The sequence below is a fragment of the Homarus americanus genome, unplaced genomic scaffold (genome assembly GCF_018991925.1).
Source record: "Homarus americanus isolate GMGI-L3 unplaced genomic scaffold, GMGI_Hamer_2.0 scaffold56241, whole genome shotgun sequence".
In the NCBI taxonomy this organism is placed as follows: Eukaryota; Metazoa; Arthropoda; class Malacostraca; order Decapoda; family Nephropidae; genus Homarus; species Homarus americanus.
The window spans coordinates 2017694-2042353 of record NW_024740202.1 but is presented as its reverse complement, the minus strand read 5'-3'; the positions used below and the strand labels follow the sequence as shown (position 1 = coordinate 2042353).

Sequence of the window (24660 nt, the reverse complement as noted above, 5' to 3'; positions counted from 1 at the left end):
CTGTACGCACACATGGTGTTTCATTGCAGGATGGGAAGGGCCACTGGATTAAGGAAAGGTTAGGCAGGTATAATGAAAAAGATTACATACATTCCACAAAGTGGGATTAGACAGTAAATAAAAGCCAAGTTTTGGGGATTATAAACAAAAAATACTACAGTATTGTATATACAGTATGGTACAGTATATATACTGTACTGTATACAGCTCCTACCCGACTTACGACGGGGTTAGGGACCCAAATCCAGGTCGTAAGTCGAAATGGTCGTAAGTCAAAAATGCTTAAATAATACATGGAAATCTAAAATGGGTGTCTCTTTTTCTTCTCAGCACCACAAAACTCTAATTTTTAAGCTTGCCAGCCATTTTAAAGTGAATTACAAACGAAAATTTTGTCAGCACACAGCGCAATCACTGACACTGGGACTCGAAAATACGTAGTTTGACAAAATTTTGGTACGACTGACGCGGTCGTATGTCCGGGCAGTCGTAAGTCGAGTAGCTCGTAAGTCAGGGAGGAGCTGTACTTGCACTATATGCATATACATAGCATAACAAACTTTGAGCACATATAACATATGAACTGAACTATGAAATAAAATATAATTTTAAAATCTATCAGCAACTAATTAGTACAAAAAATATATAAAAGATAAATTATAAAAAATATGAACAGGATGTATTATGGGAAGGGTTCTGGAATTGTTTGTAAACATGAAACACCATGATTATGGTATTTGTTGGGACAAAAACATAATGAACGTTTACAAAAACAATATTAAAAGTGTACTGTAACCCTGCTTGAAGTCTCAATAATCAAATAATTTGAGATTAGGTTAGATATAGAAGAAATATTCCACACAACAGTACATAGCTGTCCTACTACATGTTGAGATACTATCAATACTCATCATGGAACACGACTGTGGGAGTCCTTGTACACGTAATATTAAATGAAGAATGCAACATTCAATAATGGCTATTGGCTCTAACCTCACTAGACTGTAAATAATATAGGTCAAATTTGGCTATGAAAGAGAACACTCATTTTCAGCCCATGATAACCAATAGAGTTTGTCAACTTTCTAAAGAGATATGCATATGGCAACTTCCTGTATCTCACACACACACACACACACACATGTGCCACTTCCTAGACTAGGCCTAAGAGAGACAATGACAGGCATGTGTGTGTGCGTTAGTAATTGTGTTGCAGATGCCGACATGAATAGTTTGGATGCTTCCCTTCATGGAGATGTTATTTTTTTTTTTTTACAAGAGTGAACCGACACCTACTATTTGCCATCTAGTTTGTGCCTTGTGGACGGGATGCATGTTAGTCTAGTGCAGCTACAACCAAAAAAGCCAGCAAGAACATTCCAGGACAAAGAAAGGGAAGAACAGAACTGCAGAAAAAGAATAAATATTAAGTAGGCAAAGCACTACAGACAGTTACTTGGTGTGCTAAACCAGGTGAAACTCCTTGGAGAATCTGTACAAGGGTTTCTCTCAAAATTCCGCTCATCTACTTGAACTAACGGTGACAGTAACTTCACAGGATAAAAAACATGAAGCAGACAAAACATGAACATAACTTAATACTACTTTATAAATATTTTTCAAACTCCCATTCAACTAATTTGTGCCAGGAGTCCATTTTACACCTTGATCACAGACTCTCCCATTGTCCCTTGCTAGGAATTGGTGTACCATCAATACCTTTGAAGCATCTGAATACATGGCCAAACAAATGCGCGTCCTCCTACTACCGTCAGTGGCTTTCCTTGGTAACAACATCCTGAAAGCAGGCGTTGTACAGTTCATTAAGAACCTTCATAAAGCATTAGTCTTGAAAGTCCTTTATTGACAAAAACACAATTAGTTCTACACAACCTGAGCAGTAAGGAAAAAATATCTTGACTTCCTGGGATAATGTAAATCATCTGCTTCTTTGAAAATTAGGCTAATCATACCACAAAGTACAGAACAGTAAACCCTCCAATTAAAATAGAAAAGAAAAAAAGGAGCAATTAAGGAAATTTCAAAGGCAAAAAATTTAAAACAATGAACATTTTCCACAGCTCATCTCTCTAAATGTTACCAAGACATCTTTATACTATCAGATGTCTTAGTCTTTCAGCTTGTCACCTTTTTTTTTTCAGGGAGAGGTACTGTAATAAAATTAACAACATCCCACTATTCCAGGCATAAAAACTGTAATGCAAATCTATTCACTCCTCCTGACACCACCTCACTCACCACATCTTTCCCTCAGCCTACCCTCCACCGTCACCCTTGGAAACATCCATCCTTTTCACACTTTGACCAAAAGAACTCCAACCTTACCTTTTCTATCATTTCTCTGTGTATGTAGACATCTCACTGTAATATCCTCAATCCTCACTTTGTCCAATCTCTACTCCATAAGACCATAACCAAATCTTATATACATGTAGGCACTGTATTATCAATCTTCCAATTCCACTCCTATCATCATCCATACTAGTCTATGCTCTCCTTTCATGTACCTGTATCTCATGGTGCTAAATACCTGGAGCACTGTATAACTCAGTTACTGAGCGGCTCTTAAATTCCGTGAACAAAAGCCAAAAAAATTAAAGCATGCACACTTACCTCATTATCAAGCTTTGTCACCATACTATATAACAAGTGATTGCACAAATGAAGTGACAATTAAAAAATGGTAGTACAGTACTATACTGCTTTGACGAGTGGTATACTTAAGATATACAGTATACAGGGGGTCCCCGACTTACAAACACCTGCAGATACGCACGGGGTTAAACTTGAAATTTACAGTACAGTACAGTATTTTATTAACCTGATGACTTATTTTTTACTTTCATTTACTGTATTTTGCCATTCTATTTCTTCTTTCATCTTAAATGATTTTAGATGTACAGGCTACGATATAGTGGGATTTTAAACATTGTTCTGTAAGTATGGTATACACGTGGCATATGCTCCGACTTAAGAACATCCTCAGGAACGAAACCCGTTCATAACCCGGGAACCCCCTGTACACTTTACACACAGTAAACAACACAGTATCCAAACACCTTGGACAAGAAATTGTCTGAATAAAATAACCCCGAGGTAGAGGATGCTGTCATTTTTACCAGGGGCTATGTTCCTAGAAAAGGTCAATACTGTACACAAAGATAAGCTCCCATAGTAAATGAGGTTTACATTCCTAGCCACAACCGAAGATTCCCTTTGTCACAAATATTGTACAGCCCTGTATAAAACTTTTGTGTGTGCACTGTATATTACTAGCAATATCCATATTAATCCTTCCCTGGATCACTAGGTCAACAACCACGAGGTAATAAGTCAGCCTCCTAACATCCCCGGGTATCAATTACCATCATGAGACTCGAGCTTCTCTATAACATCAGCTTCTTCCAAATCCTTAAACCACAAACTTTGTCCAGGGCAATTATTCATGACTTTTGTGGAAGCATACAGTAGGCCCAGGCTATTTCCTGACTTTTTTATTTAGATTTCTTCATTTAGTGGATACCTAATTTACATACTGTTCAATACTACCACCTTTCTAAACAGTACAGTATATTATCAGTCACTGACATAATGTTTAGCTTATCATAAATAATAAGATAATTGATTAATGAGCCAAGCTAGATTATTTATAATTTCTTGATAACTGAAATGTCTATTATCTATATTCTATGTAACAGGTAGTGACTGATTGGCTGCCGTCTTAAACGACACCTTTCCGTGACTATGTGAAGTTTACACTTGATTCTATTTATATATTTGGTGTCGTCTGTCTTGATATACTGTACATAATAATTAGTGAAAAGAGAAGAAGTGGCAAATGTGTTGTCCAAAAGCGTTAATTTCTTTGTGACTTCGACGGTAAATATTCCTTATTTCAAACTTTTTTCACTCATCTTAAAAGTTAATGTTTTCAGGCAGTTATATCTTTACAGACATTAAAATCAGCATTAAAGTGAGCCAGAACTGGGTAGCCTTAACAGTATTATATGGATTTATTTTATATATATCATTAATAATCGAATAATGTATATGTATGATCCAATGAGCTGCAAGGGGGAGCTAGGCTTGTTTAGTCAACTTAAACAAAAGTGACTACAGTACAGGGGGTCCCCAACTTACGAACGCCCGCCGAAACGAATGGGGTTAAACTTTAAATTTACAGTACAGTAGTACCCCGATTTACGCGGTCAATTGAACCCACAGGGTACCGCGGAAAGTGAAAACCGCGTAAAGTGAACAACAGAACATATGGGATTAATTCCAATAGAGACTGGCCCGACCCCCAAACTCCACTTTTTCCGACACAATACCTATGTTGTAGTAAAAATAACATCTAAATTTTATGATGGTATGCTCACACAATTAATATTTAAGAGAAATACAGTCGCCAGGTTAATGTCCATTCAAATAATGGACTCAAATCCCCCCTCCCCCCTCTTCCCAGCTCACTAGCTCCTACCTCTCTGATTAATGTTTGGGTGAAAACTCTAGATTTTAACGTTTAGTAATAAATAATACCTCAGACTAAAGTTAGGATAATATAATTGACATTTCTGGATTCCTTGCAGGTCAGGGAATATTTTGAATGTAAACTTCATATATTTTGCACAAAAGATAAAATATTTGCTTTGTGTAAACCAAATTATTACTTTAGATCTAAAATTTGTATGTCTAATGCAAAATCCATGATGTTTATATTCAAAATGATCATCATATTGTAAGAATTCCAGCAATGTAAATTATATTCTGGCCAGGTAACTTGTATGAATTTTATGAGCTAAATAAAAAAAATAATAATAATTATACTTCACCGCGTATATGAGTAGATGCACCGCGGAAAGTGAAAGTCTGGTTCTGGCAAGGCACCGCGTAAATGAGAAATCGCGGAAAGTGAAACCGTGTAAAGCGGGGTAATACTGTATTTTATTTACCTGATGACTTATCTTTTACTTTCATTTACTGTATTTTGTCATTGCATTTCTTCTTTTTTCATAAATTAAGTGATTTTAGATGTACATAAGGACTTAAGCTATGATATAGTGGGATTTTAAACATTGCCCTAAATACGGTATGCACAGAGCATGTGTTCCGACTTACGTACATTTCTGACTTAAGAACTTCCCCTGGAACGGAACCCATTTGTAACCCGGGGACCACCTGTATCCACTTTCTTGCCCGTGCTCCCAAAAATCAAGAGATGAGGCACAGTTACTAGTTAGACACTAATATACCAGTCAGGATAATATGGATCACTCACACAAATCACATTATGTCACCAATTCTTTTCTCTAAACATTTATGGCACCAAAAACTTTGAAACTGAGAAGCAAATTTCAATAGTATTCAAACTGTACGGTACTAATAAAATCAAGAAGTTAACTTTTTCATGTGGGTGTTTTTATCAACTTGAAATTAAACATAATAAGAATAACAGAACAAAAAAGATGATTGTTCATTAGATACACAAAACTTTACATGAAAAAGAAAGACAAAATTTAAGGATCCATGATGCTGTACTGTACTTGAGAATGCATCACACACCTATTTAATCTACACCTGGCACACAAATACTGTAGTAATGTATTGTATTGTCTAGGTCTATAGTAAAAGCTTAGGCATGGCTGGTCAGACAGCTTCAGGTTAGGTTGGATCTACACTTCACATTTTAACAACACAGGTATAAGGGTGAGCTAAGTATAGATACTCTATAATCCAATAAGTAGAACATGGTGCTGCCAATACGTGAGTGGCCCAAGTGTGTGTGTGTGTGTGTGTACATAATGACTGACAGCAAATAATTGGGTGTAAATAAGTTCCATCCATAACTACACACTCGGCAAGTTTTACAAGTCTTCTACTCTGGTGTTTGATACTGCAAATGAGAAGTATATTATGGTTAATACAATAATCTTTGTGGATGAATGGTACTGTACTGTACTGTACTGTACTGTACTGTACTGTACTGTACAGTACAATATATGTTTGTTACCTCAATGGGAATGGAAGAAACTTATACATTATTAAACTTTCCACATTTCCATCTGAACATACCTGTATGCTGAGAAATTACATATTATCGATAATAAAAATACAGTACTGTAGTTAAGTAAGAATATCCTAAGATAATACTGGTTAGTTAACAAAAATGATCGAGTAATCGAGAGATATTCTTTCAAGTCAATCAGAATTACCTAAAATAAGAAAATGCTGTTAAAATCAATTTTAGAATTAATAAACCACAGCTCTTGTAGTACAGGAGTCTTGCCAGCTTTGCTGTACTGTACTGCTTAACTTTATTTTTAAATAGTCTTCCCAGTGACATAAATGAGCAATACTAAATAAAAACTGCCTACAGAACTGTACTCAATACAGTACAGGTACAAGTACCTGGTAATGAAAATCCATGGAAAGTTAAATTTTTAATGCAGAGACAATTAGCATACTTAATGATCACCAATTTCTAGTCGCACTTCACAAGATCATAAAGAGACAATTATGTACTACTGTAAAAATAAAGACTAAAAATGACAACTACCGATCATAGAAAAATTTAATGTAGTAATCTTGAGAACTACAAAAGGATTAAGATTTTTCCAACTGAATATGATGACACTCGTTTCCACATTTAGGTAATCAAAGAACTCCTATACTATATTGTACTGTATTTACCTAGAGTAATTGTCCCACATGTAACACTTCCCCTAAGACTTCTAACCTTAGTCCACAACTCCTCAATAAGACTAACAACTCGGTGATATACTGTATTTTCTCTTTTATTATTTGTTTAATAAGTGTTTACTCACAGATGACATTTACCTTTAACCTGTACAGAACTTTAGTATGGTATTAAAACACAAAGTTAGTCGTCTGCTTTGGTTCATGCATAATGACAAGCTCTACTGTATGAAGTCATGCAAAAAAGTTAGGTTAGGATGACTGAAAACTTCATTTATTTTATACCTTCACAATACAGTACAGTAATATGTCATATACTGTACCACTTTAACATTCAGTACCATATAACTCTTTAACTTAGTACAGTAGTTTGCTCTGGTTCATGATAATGAGAGGCTTCACTGTTTGAAGTTCACTGAAAAGGTTAGTTAGGGTGACCAAAAATGTTCCATGGGAATAGTGTCTGAATAATGAATTTCTGAATGATGTTGCACTTTTTTGGAACGCGTCTATGAAGTAAATCAGTAACTTGTTATACTGTCCATAGACCAATGTACAGTATAGTGATTAGTTATTTCGTAGCTATTCTTGGTCCTATTATCCCATACACTGAGGGTCTACTGTACTCAATAAATGTAATTCACTGTTCATGGGAGGCTGATCTCCAACACTCATTACACAGTAAATTCACTAGACTCCTTGGGTTCATCTCTATCTCCCGGGATCCACATCCATAGGAGTTAAGCTTCATGATCTACTACTCTTTGTTGAAAAGTGCATCTCTCCATAAAGATAAGAATCAGCAGATATTATGTGTATTCATGCAAAACAAAAGTGAATATGTTTAATCATGTACTGTAAAGGTATATTAAGGTCATACACTAGACAGCAACTACGTATTAAGATTCTTTTTTGAGGATACTGTATGTACCAATCTTCTGTACATAATGAAATACCAGTAGGTATTCCATATTGTCACCTGAGCCACAATGACCCTCAAACACAGAAATAAGAAAATTTCATCGTCAAACCATAAAGACAAAGCAAAGAAAGACACAATCAACATACCATAGTCATCAAATTACAGCCGTGAGAATGGAAAGTCATTTCCTGCCTACACTAAACAATGTGACTTAGTAGACAACATTACCAGTAATTCACCAATGTTTGTTAACAGTAACATACTGTAATTCAGTAGTATGATCAATAATACACAACACTGGTTCACTGTCTGACTAATTAATCCATGTACTCTACAGTATATTTATGGAGAGATACAATCAAACATTCTGTAAGAAAACAAAACAACCAATCTCAAAGTCAGTCAGTCCAAAACAAAATTAAGCTGAAAGCTACAGCAAACAAAAAATATCGAGTCATGTCTGCATTTAGCAAGAATGGCCTAAGTTTGACAACGATATGTGGTCCATTTCGGTTAGACGAGTCCAATATTTTTTTATATACAGGTACTGTACAGTACAGTATTTATTGTCCAAGTTGAGTAATACTGTACTGTGAAAGCTCTAAACAACGGTTGATAATAGAGAACTTTGCTTGCACTCCTTAATTATGGTCTAGAGTACTGTATCAGGAATTTATGTAAAAGAACAAAAGCTGGGTTTTTTTCACATCCTCAATACAGTACTGTATTATGAAACCATTGTCAAAAATTAATATTTGAAAATATAATATTTTTTTTTTTAAATATACTGTATACAGTACAATACAGATATATATAAATATATATCAAGACCGTGTAAGGGCCTTAATATATGATCATGGACATGAAAGTATCCATACTGCAGCATGGAACACATGTTAAAGGAAAAAGATTTGTTTAAATTAAACAGTTGAATGCCATCGCTGTACTCGACCCACCTTAATATTAAGGTAATACTACAGGGGTCCAGGGCACTATGCCCCCTGGTTAACTTGAAGTGGAGGGGTGTCCAGGGGGCAGAGCTTCCTAGTTAGAAAGTTACTGTAAGTTAGGTTAGGTTAGGATGGTTAGGTACAGTTAAGTTGGTTATGTAAGGTTAGGTTGATTGGTAAGGATGGGTTGGTTAGGTAAGGTTAGGTTAGCTGGGTTGGGTTAGGTTAGGTTGGTTAGGTATGGTTAGTTAAGGTTAGGTTGGTTAGGTAAGGTCAGGTTGATTAGGTCAGGTTGATTAGGTAAGGTGAGGTAAGGTTGGTTAGGTAGGTTAGGTAAGGTTGGTTAGGTAGGTTAGGTAAGGTCAGGATTTACATAAGAAGATAAGAATGGAGGAAACTGCGAGCCTATTGGCCCATACTGGGGCAAAGAGAGGCTCAAGAACTGTGCTTAGAGATGGCATGGTCAATTTTTTTATTAAGAAGATTAGTAAGGGTTGGGTCACTGCCTTATGACCGGAACATTGTGGACACCTGCTGTCCCCTAGGGACCTGATCTCATTCTCCTCTACTGTATATATTAGCCTTGTCAAGTATTACTCCTTAGTTTGTACTCACCCCTGAAGATGTGAATTACACGAAAGCGCTTGGGAACTTCATGTTTTCTTGTTTCCTTGTGGTTATCAGCATATACTTTCTGTGACACATTATGATTTGTACACTTCTAAGCTGTTTTCCCAATCCATGGGATGATTATTATTCCTAACATGAACGAACAGTGCACTGCTTTCAGATGCTGTTCTGATATTGTATTTGTGCTGTTAAATTCTGAGTTGTAATGCTTTCCCAGTCTGTCCTGCATAATTTCCATTACAGTTGCTATATGGAATGCAGTAAACACTTCCATTTACATTCAAGGTTGGGCTGTTCTTGATTAATATATTGGTACTGTAATGGTTGAGTCATACTTAAAAACAACATTAATATTTAATAATTTAAGGGACTGAACTAACAGGACAAATTCATTGCGATAAGGCAGTCAAAATATTCTTAAGTGTAGGAATTTGCCTGGTTTGAGTAGAATGAAAGGATTTTTTTAGCCCTTTTAAAACAATGATCAACAAACAATGAAGGGTACCCAAGTTATTGTGCAATGGAACGAATGTGTTTCAGTTCTTCATCAATAAATTCAGCGTCACAAATACGCAAACATCTCAAAAAACATAGCAGAAAAAACTGACATTTTGGAAGACTCTAGGTGACTCGATACAAAATGTATGAAACTGTCTACCTGTGTAGGCTTTCTGTACACCTTAAATTTATAGTTATGACCATTTCTAATGATAAGCATATTAAGAAATGGAAGGGATCCATTTATTTATCTTTCAATTTTGAATGTAATACTAGGGACAAGATCATTAAGCCTGTCTAAAAATTCCAGTGGGTCACTGTTTCTAGGCCAAAGACAAAGAACATCATCTATATATCTATACCATATTGTTTCCCTTTTCCCTGTGTGACGTACGAGTTGGCATGTTCTGATGGGTACAATTTGGTTGGGTACGAGTTGTCCAGCACCCTCTGATTTCAAGTTCCTAATGTTCGGGATTAGTCTTGTCATTCTCCTCTGAATTCTTTCTAGGGATTCTATACCCATTCTTTAGCAGTACGGTGACCAGAACTGAACTGCGTAATCCAAGTAAGGTCTCACAAGCGCAAGATATAGTTTTAGTATAACCTCGCTAGTCTTGTAACTAACACTCCTTTGTATGAACCCAAGTACTTTGTTAGCCTTGTTTCGAGCAAATACACACTGTTGACTTGGTTTAAGATTCCTACTTATCATTACTCCTAAATCTTTCTCACAGTTATTTTCATTTTCTTATTTAGTTTCATGCAAATTCCGTAGGTTCCTGCCGGTGATAATCATTTCGTCCATTGTTACCGACAAAAATACTGTCATGTGTTTTGAGTTTCCATTTATTCTATTATTGCTGGAAAAACATTAACTAATATATTTAAATTGATTACAGTATTGGAGTTCATAATTACCTTGCCTAGAGTGAGCCTTAAATAGAGCTGATTTAAGCGTACAAGGACACTCGCACGAGTTCACTTAATACCTCCCTTCAATATTATGACATTTTAATAAACCACGTTAATATAAATAAAATACATTACATAATTATGCAGCAAATGATTAATCAACCATAATGTTAACTACCCTTCACCAACAGACAAAATCTTGGCAGATATCCATTCAATATAGAACAGCCTTATTATAAACTGGCAAAGTTAAACTAACCACCTAAACCTTGTGTCATATCCTAGTAATAGTGAATATGAGAGATAAGGTTGTTAAGACATAAGAGCCTGAAGATAATGAAAGTTATATCCCGAGACTGGGCGGAGCCAAGGTGTGTTTACACTCCCTTTATTAATAACACTGTTCACTTGTCGGTCTTCCTCAGTAATGTTCAGAATCCATACACTAAATACTCATGGAAAATTGCTCGTGGTTTTGATTACATTCTTACCTGATATAACGAGGGCCTCGTTTGGCCCACACGTCACAAATCCCCAAACCATTGCGACAAGGACTGACCCTCCTCGGCTCCTGCGGCTGGCGCTGCTTCGATTCTCACAATAAACGGCTAAACCATACACACCGGTCGATCAATAGTGACGGCCAACACGGTGTCAACTACTTATAATAAAAGATTTTAATAGACTTGGACACTTTAAGCAATATTTTAGTGGTGTTGAATTGAGTTCTCGTTTTCTTTTTAATATCTATTGACAGCAGACTACACTGGTACTGGATGCCATAGATTCTCTAATTTCTCTTCCGGACTGAGGCATTACGCTTACTGATTACAGCTGATCTGTCTCCACACTGTGGTTATACCCTTGTGACTGGGTACATTAGTCTGATGATAACAGACTTTAGTCGTAAATACCTTGTTATTAACTTAAATAATCTAAAAGGAAATGCAGCTGTAAAAGTTGTTGGCAATAACTGTACAGTAATGGAATAATTACATCCTTGCGTTCAATGTTGTCTGACTTACTCACTGTTTCCTTGAATTTAAGCGAAAATTTGATTTCCTAACTACCAAAAAATGACTGGAAAACTTTCCTGGCATACACAGTTAAAAGACTTTATCATCTAGAAGTATCAAATGAACCACAACTCGTGTTCGCTTACATCGATAATCCATTTTCCCAATAATTCGGTTGCACCATGCACATGAAATACTTATCATAATTACATGCCGTAATGCGTAAAATATTTGACGTGTTTTAGTGGCATTAACATGAACTTCCTACGACACCACGAGTGGGCGTAGTTAATAACAACCAGACTTTAAATAATAGTTGCCCCTCGTCTTTGAAGCTGGCTGACCATTAAATTCACTTAAACGTGAATTTGTTGCAGGTGCAGAAGCTGCTACCAACGCAACAATCACACCTAAGTTAACGAGCCCTATGGATCCAGTGTCTTGGAACAATTCATGACAGCTCGTGGGCAACAGATAAATGGCCAAGTGACCAAAGGGAAAGTAAATGAGTTGGTGAGGGGGGGTAAGTGACACTTTTCAGGTGATTAGGTCACTTGTAAAGCAAATTTACAGGGTGCTTAATAAGTTCCATTACCCTTCAACTTATACTGTATATATAATGTTATCTTTTTTATAGGAATGCGACTGTACAGTCGTTTTTTTTAACTGGCTGTAAATAAGCTAAGACGCCTCCCGCCCCCTTTACAGCTCATTGGCTCATATAAATTATAATGTACGGTTAATAAGGATATATCGTAAGTAGATCCATACATAACTTAAGGCTACGAAGTTCTGGCTCACTCTAATGCGGGATTTAATGTCTGTAAAGATATAACTGCTTGAAAACATTAACTTTCAAGAGTGAAAAAAAAATTGAAAATTAAGAATATTTACCGTCGAAGTCACAATAAATTCACGCTTTTGGAGTAAACTTTCAGTGTCTGGCATCTTCTCTAAGCATTGAGCCCATCAAGTAATAATCCGCTTTCAGTCCCCCCTTCTACACCTCATTCTTACCCAACCTGCTACAAGCAACTCGACTGGGGAAATCCGTGATGACAGAGGGTATGGCGTGGGACTTCCGACCATGATAATGGTTCATTAATTCTTTTACCCTTTGCTTGTTTTCTCACTAGTTAGGTTCCCTAAAAAGGTAAAGAAGAGGTTAATTCCTTCTGCCAACTAGTCAGGGGGTTCCTTGTTACTACTGTTTTAGGAGTTAAACATCCATCAGTGAAAAGTAATTTTTGCCAATACAGTATTGTTAAACATTAATGATACTCGTCAGTACATGTACTGTACTTATATTTAAAAAAAAATCAACTACTGTACAGCCCTGTAGTTATAAGTTACTGCAAAAATATACTTCGTACTGAAATTCATATTATTAAACCCCATTACAGTTCTCCATTAGTTTGATACTTACTAGTTAATATAGTCACACCATTGGCAAGAACACCCAAGTCCTCATTTTAGTACCAAAAGTTTATTGGCCTTAGTTTACAAACAGGAAACCCAGACCTGCACTCCTGCCATGACAAACTCAGAGCCTTCACTGAACAATTTAAAACTGCCAATGAGCTATGGATTCACAAAGCATTTTCCACACACTAATTGATAATCCCCATCTCACTGTCAATTTAACAATGATGGTTGCTTGTAACAATGCTTTTTCCCTTTTCATTACAAGAAATTTTGTAAAAACTAAAAGACTAGAATTAATATAGCTTAAGGATATTCAAAATCTTGGTGGTAAAGGAAAGTCATACAGTAATCAACCATTTATTGGGCAAAAAGGTTTTCATAGTAATTCTCTTGTGGAAGTCACACACATGAACACCCAGACCGTGATAAACCATCATAATATTAGCATAAAACTCTTAAAACATCTGCAAGCTGTTACACCCGATTCCTTTGTATGTGGTGGACGTCTAAAGGAAATTATAATTTTTTTTTACAAAATGTACCGTATACCTGAAATTCAGATATTGTACAGTAGTTCCATATACTGTACATATTATCCTAATATTCAACATAATCTATTATCAGATAAACTAGGAAATAGTTTGGTCAGAGAACACCATTCCATTTACCATGTCAAAAGATAAATAAAAAAATAAAAAAGCAGAATGTAAACCTAGGTCAAGCTACTAACACCTCAATGAGACAAGACGAGCTGCAACACCAGTACCTATCACTACTCAAATGTCGATATAAAAACTAGTATTACCAGACCAATTTTACAAGTTATAACACTACACACACACTACACATCAGAAATCCTTAAGCAAGTTGTGTAAAACATACAAACATATCTCGAGTACAGAACGAATGGACAAAAAGGAAATATACATTATTGTGCTTGCAGCTCATGTCTTGGCAAGACATTATGAAATGTGGGGAAAAAAGTACAGTACTGTATAATAAAAGCTACTGATGTATTTACAAATGCTATTTTAGCATCTTGCAAAACTTGTCCATAGTCACCAACCTGTGGCTCTTATTTACAAAGACTCCATGTGCAATCATTCAAAACACCAATCTGCACAAGTGTACAGTTTACAAATGGAATAGAGTAGTTCCTTAATGACTACTTGACCAGTGATTATATAAAATCTTTGTGCACACTGGACTGACAGTACCCATCAAATTTGTGTCAATTACTCCAGTACAGAAGTTGTCTATCAGTATAAACTAGTTCATAACATATATGGAATGCTCAACTACCTTCATTAGGTCAGGAATTAATCCTTTTGACTATACTCGGAACGGAGAGATTCAAAGTGGTAGCCAACTTTTTATAGTTTTCACCACTTACACACTTATAACAGGAAACGCTAAAATGTACAGAGTATTATGAATTGTGCGAATGAAGCAAGGTCCAACTTATGGGCAAGTATACTTTATACAGTGGAGGGAAATTTTTTAATTATTTTCACAACCTGTCTTGCTGCTGCCAATAACCACTATTCAAACAGCTATAAAAAATATACATACCTTTCCTTAACTACATCTCTTGCACTTCAAGTTCCATCTACAGCTAAGCAAGTAATCAATCTAACAATTGTTATCATGGTAGCAAGAATGCACATCTATTTCATGTTGCTCATTAATATAGTTGCAGGCAAGACTACTGTGACTCTCCTAAAAAATCTTGTAATGGCCTTTTAATTAATTAATCAAATGTAACTAAAAAGTAGATCAAAAGTTTTATCTTAGGTATCATCAGAGAGCTAGAACAAAATTATGACATTATAAAAGAAAACTATCTTTTTTATTATGTAACAGCCTAATACTGATGTTAGTCTAAACATAGGAAATAACAAGTTCCCCATCCTTTATCACTTGTCAACAACAGAACATCCTGTTATCTATAATTAAGTTTCCTCCATTGCTGCCATTTTCTTAATGGTCTCACTTGCGTCTGCGTGTCTGCTGGTCCACTTCTGGCAGCTCACTCACATCCTCCTCCGAGTTGCGTTTTGCTGAAACACCAACACGTCCTACTTACATTAGCAACGTACCTCTAGTACCTACAGTAGATAATGTCAATATACAACTGTATATCGTGCTAGTTCTCAATTCATCCAGCACATACTTTATATCAAAGGCTGCAAGGATTAGTGATCCATTCATGCAATTACTAAAATTTACACACATGAAAAGCATATGATTTAAGGAGTAATTTTGTCAACTTACAGTCATCTTTCCTGCCTCTCTTGGTCTTCTTCTCAGCAGCCTTTTTGCGTATTGCCATGGCTTCTGCCTGCCGTTCCCTCATTCTCCTCAGATGGAAATGGATGAAATTCCACATCATCCAGGCCTGTATCAGACAAACTGCCACCAGAGCATTTAACCTGCAAAAGACAACAATAAACATCAGGTGCACCAAGAAAACACAAATTTGTCTATCAATCTGAGGAATAATCGACAATTTACATATTAAAGTAATATAGACCAATAGTATGTTTTACACAGGATTATTAAAGATCAAATCAGAGCTCATTTCATCCACTATTTTGAAAGAGACAAGAAGAAAAAAGAAGAGAACAGATAACCCAAATACTTGTACTGGACTCTAAAAATGATGGGGGGAAAGTTATTGTACAGGAAGCCCAACATGGATGCTGGCTGCCACTCCCCAGCCCTAATTGTGCATATATGTCAGGAAGGATTTCTCTCTCCTACCACCCAAAAAAATAGTCTGTACTCTACTTTAATTGGGCGAGGTTGGGTTGGGTGAGGTTAGTTTGGGTTGGATTAGTTTAGGTATTCCTGTAATAGGTTGGGTTAATTTAGGTTAGGTTGAGTTAGTTTAAGTTGGATTAGTTTGGTTAGGTTAGTTTGGGTTAGGGTGCTTTCACACTAAGGACGGAATCTAATATTCTGATGCTAATACCTGTTACATGACTAGCTGTCTTTCTAGGGACAGGGAAACTATCTTCTCTAGGATAAAAATTTGAAAGATTCTAATATAGTGCGAGATATGTGTTGTTAACGTGACTCACTTGGTCGGTTAATTTGTGTAAGAATACGTCCATTCTGGCCTCAGTGTGAAAGCAACCTTAGTTTAGTTTAAGTTAGGTTAGGCTGGGCCAGTTTAGACTGGGCTGGTTTAGCTCAAAATAAAGTTTTTCAATACATTCAAACGTTAAATTTTTATGGGTCTTTTGCATGATCAAAAGTTCCGAGTTTCAGGCTGTATCACACAAATTAAGGTAAAAATCCAAACACAAAAAGTACACAAATTAATACAGGGAAAAATGTATAAAATAGAATTATATTACATTCATTCCGTTTTACAAAAGGGTTCCGTGCAAAAATGCAGAAATTAGGACTAATTCAGTATTTCTGTAAAGCTAGAGCCCTAAGTGTGCCAAATTATCATGTGTGTGTGTGTGTGTGTGTGTGTAGACTGAATGAGGGCTAAACATGTCCTGTTATTTAATTTCTAATTTCTGCACTCATATGAACCCGTGCAAAGGTGAAAAATGGCCATAAAACATTGATGACATTTGCCAATTATACAGGCTGAAATACATTTAAATCTTAAAACTACTTTGTGTTCATACCTTATAAATGGTGTGTTGAAATTTCCTGTCAGGGTATCAAGTGACTGGTCATCATTTGTGGCTAGGCCATAGTGGAAAGTTAATATAGCAACAATGATGCTGGCCAGTCGGCATGCCACAAACAGCACATTCCACACACGAAAACCTGTAAAACACAAAGCATCCAAAAAAGAATTCAATCAAAAATTTCTAGGATACTAACTATAAATTTAAATTGTCAGCTTCTGGTAAGTCTTTCTATTTTCCAAGATGGTGAGATATAACATAAGCCTATCAACATCTGACATGTTGACAGCTTTATATTTTGAGTCTTTGCCTTCTTCCTATTCCAATGATACATTACTAAACAACATTTCAAGGACCCATGGTCATTGTAGCAAAGGGTGTTCATGGGCTGACCCCACTTGACCACGTCAGGTTGGATCTTAACCACTGAGGTTGAGAATAATTCCAAATCTTTGTAAAACCTGTCCAAGATTACCCTAGATAGGAAATTCAAACTTTTTATTAACATACTACTGTATGTGTACAAAAATCAATGAAAAGGGGAAAAACCTACCAGTGTTGGCAGCAGCATTTCTCTCAGCAAAGTAAAGGAGCCGGCACACATGAAGGAGTCCCTCCTCCACAAACCTCAAAGTTAACAAAACCAGTGCCACACGACTGAAGCTGCAATCCAGAAACATTTTTTTACTGATATGACGTAACACATTGTTGAACTAAAAAAATCTAAATTTTTCTTTAATTTCTCATATATTACTGCAGAAACTTCTCAAATAATTGAAGTGTTAAAACTTACTTTAATACATAAGCAGCAACACAAAAGATCAGATAAAGTGAAGCATGCTGAATTTTTGCCGACATTTCCTCACGTTTAGTCTGAAAAAAGAATTACCTGTGTGAGGAAATATTGCAAAGAAACACATTCTGTCCAGTTTCATGTTCCCTCTATTAAGCTGTTACCTCTTACTTCACAAACAGTGATCTACAACTCCTACTACAATTACCATGAATATAATTGTACAGGCTCCCAAACTGCTTACACCATCATTTGTGTCTGCCAAAAATACCATTATAGTACTGTACCAATTCATAGATGGCACATTTCAGGCTGATTATAATCAAAGCATTTCCCAATATTCAACAGTGATATATTCCATCTCTTACGCCTTCCCGTAACTGAACATCCCTCTACACTCCGATACTATACTGGCATATAGAGTAACTGTTAAGCCTGTGTCATGAAACGGGTGTGAAACATGAACTCTGAATGCAAGAGGTAAGGAACACATTAAATGCACCAGACATAACATGCCTGAGGGCAATATGCAAGCAATATTGGATGGTGAGAATAAAACATACAAAAGAAGATATGTGGTAGTTACAGAAACAGTCCCCTCAGAAGACATGGACATGAGAGAGGATGAGAAGTAAAAGAATGGGACAGTATTAATATTGAATATTTAAAAAAAAATAGGAGGAAGAAGAAGAGGGGGAGGAGAATAACTAAAAAGATAGAAGGATGGACTATAAGTAAGTGGGATAAAGAGCAAGGTATCGAGGTAAAATGCATGTATTATGTTAAAGAATATATGAAATTAAATGTAGCTAGATTGAACCCCTAGGTCAGCCAATCTGTAAGTCCTCCATGTCATCAAATAAACTCCAAAGATACTAAATTGTACCTTCAATATCTTCTTATCTCCTAGAAGTTAACCCCAGAATGATATGAAGAGAATCATGGTGAAGCACATTTAACATCCAGACATTAGGTCAACCCAATCATCTAATTCTTTATACCACTATTCTGGTGATGGGAGGTCACCTGTTCCATTATGCACCTCAACAAGCTATTCATTAATAAAACTATTGTACTATACAAAAACAAGCTTTTGTTATTCAGCCCACTTGAAAAATGTGATACAGTATATCCTTTCTGCCCATTGTATATTTTCAGCCTTTGGCTAATGTGGGTTTTCAATAAATGATGAAGTATTTTTTTTATTTATTGAATAAAGTTTAAAGGAAGAAATAAATGACAAGTGACAAAGAATAAATCAATAAAAATGTTCACCTTCTGGAAGTAAAGTTCTGGATAACAGTGCAGCCAATAAGACATCTGGATGATGAAGAAAAATTTCAGCATGAAGGACATTTGGGCATGACCATTGGGGTAGTTGGCCCAGAGTGAAGTGATGTCCACCATTAGATTATCTCTAAAATAAAATAGCTTTGATTAAAATCAAGATGACAAAACATTACAATTGCAAAAAAATTATTTGGTAAGTATGTAGACAATCAGAGTCAATACTTTTTAAATGTTATGGTTTCCTCAACCCCCCAAAATCTTACATGCATCCCATATGTGCTACAGGTACACCAACGATTTTACGGGAGCTGATGGTCCGGCACCTCCTTTAGTCCGGGCAAAATAACGAAAGGGCACTTAACTTCCCTCCCTCTCTCCCAGCCTGGGTGAAGGTAGTTCTAGGCTTAAAGTTTTTATCTTATAAAATATCACAGACTAAACTTTGCCACATATAACTTGCATTGCTGGAATCCTTGCCAGATACCGAATAATTTGAGTATAAATATCATATAGTTTGCACAAGAGGTAAAAATTTTAGTCCTTCAGTGTAGTACATTTGAGTAAAAAGTGTGTTCAGTAATATGTTGCTCACTATTATGGCTTTTTCACATTCAATTTACATTTAACATTTGTTTAACTTGAGTTTCTATCAGTCCATGGTGCTTTAGAGACACAAGAGGTGTATAATTAGTGGGTCAGAGGTGTACTGTTGAATTATTATTACATGACTTCGGCTGGTCCGGAAAAACGGATAATCCGGCAAGGCTTTGGAACCAAGGGTGCCGGAAAATCGGTCGTGTACCTGTACATCAACACTGACTTGTATTCATTTCTATTTCATTAACTCCACCCATATAATAGCACACTAAGATGCCCAGAATTCAACACTGAAAAGTCTAATACACATATCAGATATTTACAACAACTTATTTTTTATAAAATATTGTCAACATCATTTAAGAATGTTGAAACTATGTTTTGGACAGTCACGCTATTTCCCATCAGAGAATTACAGCAATATTGAATCTCTCTCTTCGTAATATATAAAAAAATAAGTTTCTTGTATACCAAAATATGCAACTGTATTAATACAAGACTGGAGTATAATCCAAATTTTTCTTTAGTTACAAAAAACAATCAAACTTCCTAGAGCATGTGGACACTTACTTCACTAGTATGTTCATGCCCCAAGCAGCAGAAACAGCAGTAAATATCAAGAGTTGTCCAGATTCATTAAACTTGCTGTGTTTGGTTTTGCTCAAGTGTAGTTTACGATTAACTTTCTGCAAAAAAATTTGATAAATTTCATTAGTATAAATATATGATGAAGAAAAATTATGGTAAGAAAAAAATATTACATAGGGTAAGCACGAGTTCAATATTTAACAAACGCTTTGGAAAATTACAGACAACTGCAGCTCACTACCCCACAAGATAATGCATCAGATTCCTATTTTCATTAGTAATCTTCCATCATTTTACACTACATTTAACTGGCTAAATAAACCATGACAATTTGATATTTGCTGAAAAAATGAATGACAAGTATTAAAACTTTGCTAAACTGGCAAAAAGAGTTTAATGACACCAAGAAGCACAACTACAGGTAGATACAAAAAAACTTGCTCCACTACACATCCTGCTGATCTCTCAACTCTTCAGAATACTGATGCCAGTGTGTCTACTTTGCTCAACTCCTTCGCTATGGGGATACCTCTTAATATTTTATTTGGCTAATGCCAGATGATTTATTCAGTTCAAGAGCAGAGTCCATACACAAGGGGTTAAAAACCCTAAATTTTTGTTGACGGTTCGCCGCCTTAAAAAGTGACATCTGGCTAACAACCCGAGTAAAAAATTAGTTACAGATGACTAAATTTACTAATCCTAAAATACACTTTAGCTCTCAAGTAACCATACTCACTGTAAACACAAGCACATTTTCTATTTGTTTTCTTGGATCCCTACCAAACCAGCTAAGAGGCTACTGTACTTGTAAGTCCTACATATAATGCCCAATTATCACTCTGGAGAAGTAGGTTGGGGATATGAAGAGCCTCCTGCCATAAAACCTGGAACACCATGCCATTAAGTAATCACAGCTACCCCAAGCAAATGTGGAAATGGTTGTAAAATGGTGATGACAATGATAACCTGTACTGTAATAGTGTTAACATAGAACACAACATTGACCCTACTTCCCAACAGTATGATTAAAACAATTTGTACCCTGATTGTGCCCTCAAATATTTTAAAAGACTCCTGAGCTAAATAAAAAAAAAATCAACTAGAAACTAATGATACAAACAAATATTTGGTTCTCTTAACTTACCAGTCCATAAATTCAAAATTATTGATGATATCTGAATCAACTTTTCACTTTGTTACCTGAAGTGAGGAAACTAGCTTATTTTGAAGCTAGTCAGTCAGTCAGTCAACTTACAGCTCTTCAACTTCAAATTATGAAATGGCATTAGGGGCAGATCTTCCAGTGGATCAACTACATTTGTTAATGGATCATAATCAATAAAAATGGTTTGTTTACCTTTTTTTATATATACTCGTGGTGGTTAATTACTTGCCTAGAGGTCATTTCTTATAGCTTATTACGACAATGTCAGTGATAAGGAAACTTCATCAGTTTGTATCACATCAAGTCATTAAATGTGACTACTCACCAAATTATGGGGAAAAAATTACATCCACATAACTTAAGGTTAACAGAGGTCTGCTGGATATGAACAGGCACTATTTGTGCCGAGATAATTCATGAAAGTAACGACGCAAGGATATAAATTTACTTTAAAACCATTGTGTACATAAAAGTGTACTTACATCAAGGACATACTCCTGGATGATGGCATGCATCACTATTGATATGAGGCAGTAAAAGAAGACTGCTGCTGTATCCCTACTACCATATGTGTAGGTCATGGGGGCCTCTGCAGTTTCCATATCTGAAGCATTGTGCTGTACTGCAATGAACACTGATGCCATAGGTGCTGTAGCCTGAAAGAAATCGCTTCTTAGGATAAAGGTTTGTGTTTCTAAACTAGTATATACACTGCCACAAAACCTGAAACATAAGCTAAAACAAGTACAGTGGAATGACAATGAAAAGATTTATTTGAATTTATTAGCTAATGATTACTGTACCTACTGTATATGCCCTTGGCAACTTGACAAAAGTCATCACAGAACTGTTATTTCTACAGGAAAGAACCAATGTGTAAAGCCAAACTTAAGATTTATTCATCACCCAGTGGCTCCTTCCTCCTAAAATCATAGTTCAGTGGTGGTTTGTTTTCATGGCAATACTTGACTTGATAGATGCAGCAGGGAAAAGCAGAGGCCATGGACTGCAAATCAGCAAAAAAACCTTTAAAGTTCTTACCATACCAAAAATAAGAATAAGGTAAGTGCTTTATGGTTTTAGGATTTTCACAGGTTAGGTTAGGAATATTTTTAAATATTTATTTGCTGATCTGCAGTTCATGGACTCTGGTTTTCCCAGATACAGACATCAAGTGAAGTTCTGCCGTTTTCATTCCTTTAAGTACCATTTCCCGAACAACTTCTTGAATATCAGTAATATAACAAAAGGTATTGAAACTTTCCTACATTAATTTATCCAATGTTTTCATCCTGAATATGAATCAAAGTCAATGCGAGGAGCTACCTGGACCCCCCCCCCCCAACACTTGTTTATGCTAATAATACGAGACACTTCATGGACACTAAACGCTTTGGTTAAATGCAAAAAACTAACCGCAAACTTATGTAAAATTTTAACACTTTGGTTAATCTGTAGCTTCAACCAATCATGGGTTGAGTTGAGCAATGTCTTCAAGATAATTTTGACACTTTTCTTCTATGACATTTCCCTTGCAAATGACTTAAATATACCAGGGGATCCAAGCCTCCGGTTAGGAGGTTAAGTTAGGTAACTTTTGGTCAATTAAAGGGGAAACATCTGAGAAGGAAAGGGTCTTAAAAATTGTCTCAATCTTTGAAGACATTGCCCAACTCAACAGCAACGGTTGGTCAAAACTACGAATTGACCAACAATTTTTATAATAGTGTTATACTGTACCAACAAATAACAATGATTCCAGAAATTTTTATATTATTAGTTTGCCAATTTTGCCTTATCAGCGGCGCTGCTTCTCTCCGCAGTGATGGAGATGATTTATTGTAACTTGCCTATTCTTGGAGGGAAGTGAATTACTCTAGGTTAAGTTACGATGTCAACAACAGGAAGAGGTATATGACACTCACAGACAGTACGCACTATTAAAAAAAACGGTAAAAGAAAATAGGAAAGAGTCAATTCCTCAAGGATTTTATTGATATTCAAAAGGTAATACAGAAGTTTACTTTATAGAAAATTTTCCTAAAGTTGCTTCTTATGAGTCGGTATCATAAACTGTTAGCTTGCATTCTATGCATTAATATGTTCCCGTCAGAGTGCCAAAGAAAAAACATTTGCTATTACGCAGTGGATATTTTGCCGTGATTGGCTAAGTTTCTATTACCGCTATTTTACCGTGAGTGCGCTCTGATTGTCCAAGAACAGTACTTTGTTAAATATGACAGGGGGGGGTTCGCCCCCCGGCTTGGAAGTTAGGCAAGGTTAGGTAGGTTTCTTTGGTTGGTTAGGTCAAGTTCAATTAGGTTCTAGTAAATGTCGTCTCTTTTATAATAAATTTCTATGCACAACAGAAATAAGGTTAGGTATGCTTATACCTACACACGGCAAAAATGCCAAAACCACCAGAAAAGGTTAATTATATTTCTCGCGTTGTTTACCGGTAATGGACAATTAACCAACTAGTGAGCACTCACGGTAAAATAGCATTAGTAGGAACTTGGCAGGTCACGGCAAAATATCCACTGCCTAGCTGTTAAGTCTATTCATTCACTGACAGCCCGACAAGTTAATCTTTACAGTTCTGGCCACCTACAAGAATTCCAGCGGTCATGTGGATAATTCTGGCATGTTTTAGTGCCACCTCAAGATATACTCTAACAGGCAGTGCCTCACATATGTTGACAGCTTCTACCAGGGTGAAGACCTGTCACTAGGAGCTGTCAAGTCAATATGCACACATTCACTACAACTAATGCTCATGACCTAACACACACCTAATTTATTCACCAGGGTGCTTTACCTATATTAACATACTCAAGATCCACAATTACTCAGAAGACTAACAAAATTTTGTACATAGGACTAGTGGTCCTCGTAGCCTCCCAGGCGAGAATAGAGACGCATTACACTTTACCTGGAACATTAACCCCAGAACAAATATCATGGCCACACATGATACGATGTCCGCATGATTCTGGATAACAAATTCATGGCTCAGGATGGGAGGGTTCTTGGTAGACTTGCGCACACCTTTGAGCGCCATGACTGCTCGCCGCCTGGTTGTTGTGCCGCGACTGTCACCTTTCACTGAGGTCTGCTGCTACACGAGACACTAACTTTTACTCGGGATTATTTCTTATCTTAAAACATTCTTTTCATATAGCACAACTATTCCTTATATTACTATATAACAAATTAATATCTATATTTTATATATAGTCTTATATAATTTTTTAACATTTCATTACAGTATTTGAAATTTGATGATATACGTGGTAAAAGTTTACCAAAGTAAAACCAGCATCCAATATCACTCGGAAGTACGTGGCGACTAAGTTTTCAAACTAGCACTATTGTAAAATCTTAATGGTAACATTAAAATATAAATTTATTAAAATATTACTCTTATCAATTATTAATTTCGAAAAATACTTATTATTATTATGAAATAAATGTCTATTGTTTTAATATTATGTTCTA

General features: G+C 36.0%; 2 protein-coding genes across 9 annotated transcripts in view; both read right to left on the bottom strand.

Moving 5' to 3' along the window:
• The window catches only part of LOC121875308 (flotillin-1-like), a 61994-nt gene extending 50714 nt beyond the window's left edge, over window positions 1-11280 (bottom strand). For 4 of the 7 annotated variants that reach the window (XM_042379792.1, XM_042379796.1, XM_042379797.1 and 1 more), the window contains exons 1-2: window positions 11124-11257; window positions 1720-1798 (exon numbers count right to left, since the gene is read on the bottom strand). In XM_042379792.1, coding sequence (XP_042235726.1) covers window positions 1720-1798; window positions 11124-11175 — 131 coding nt within the window. In that variant the 5' untranslated portion in view covers window positions 11176-11257. Of the gene's footprint in view, window positions 1-1719; window positions 1799-11123 lie in introns of all 7 variants that reach the window. The other 3 variants (XM_042379793.1, XM_042379795.1, XM_042379798.1) reach the window with 2 other exon arrangements.
• Window positions 11281-13417: 2137 nt separating this feature from the next.
• LOC121875307 (translocating chain-associated membrane protein 1-like) lies at window positions 13418-24279 on the bottom strand. 2 transcript variants are annotated; one of them, XM_042379790.1, is made up of 9 exons: window positions 24095-24279; window positions 21645-21818; window positions 19977-20092; window positions 18795-18936; window positions 17520-17599; window positions 17280-17389; window positions 16721-16865; window positions 15348-15505; window positions 13418-15151 (listed from the first exon to the last, which is right to left on the bottom strand). In XM_042379790.1, coding segments are annotated over exons 1-9 (1056 nt in total). In that variant the 5' UTR covers window positions 24224-24279; the 3' UTR covers window positions 13418-15149. The 2 variants fall into 2 exon arrangements, with proteins under 2 accessions (XP_042235724.1, XP_042235723.1); XM_042379789.1 differs by having other exon boundaries at window positions 13418-15133.
• Between the last annotated feature and the right edge of the window lie 381 nt (window positions 24280-24660).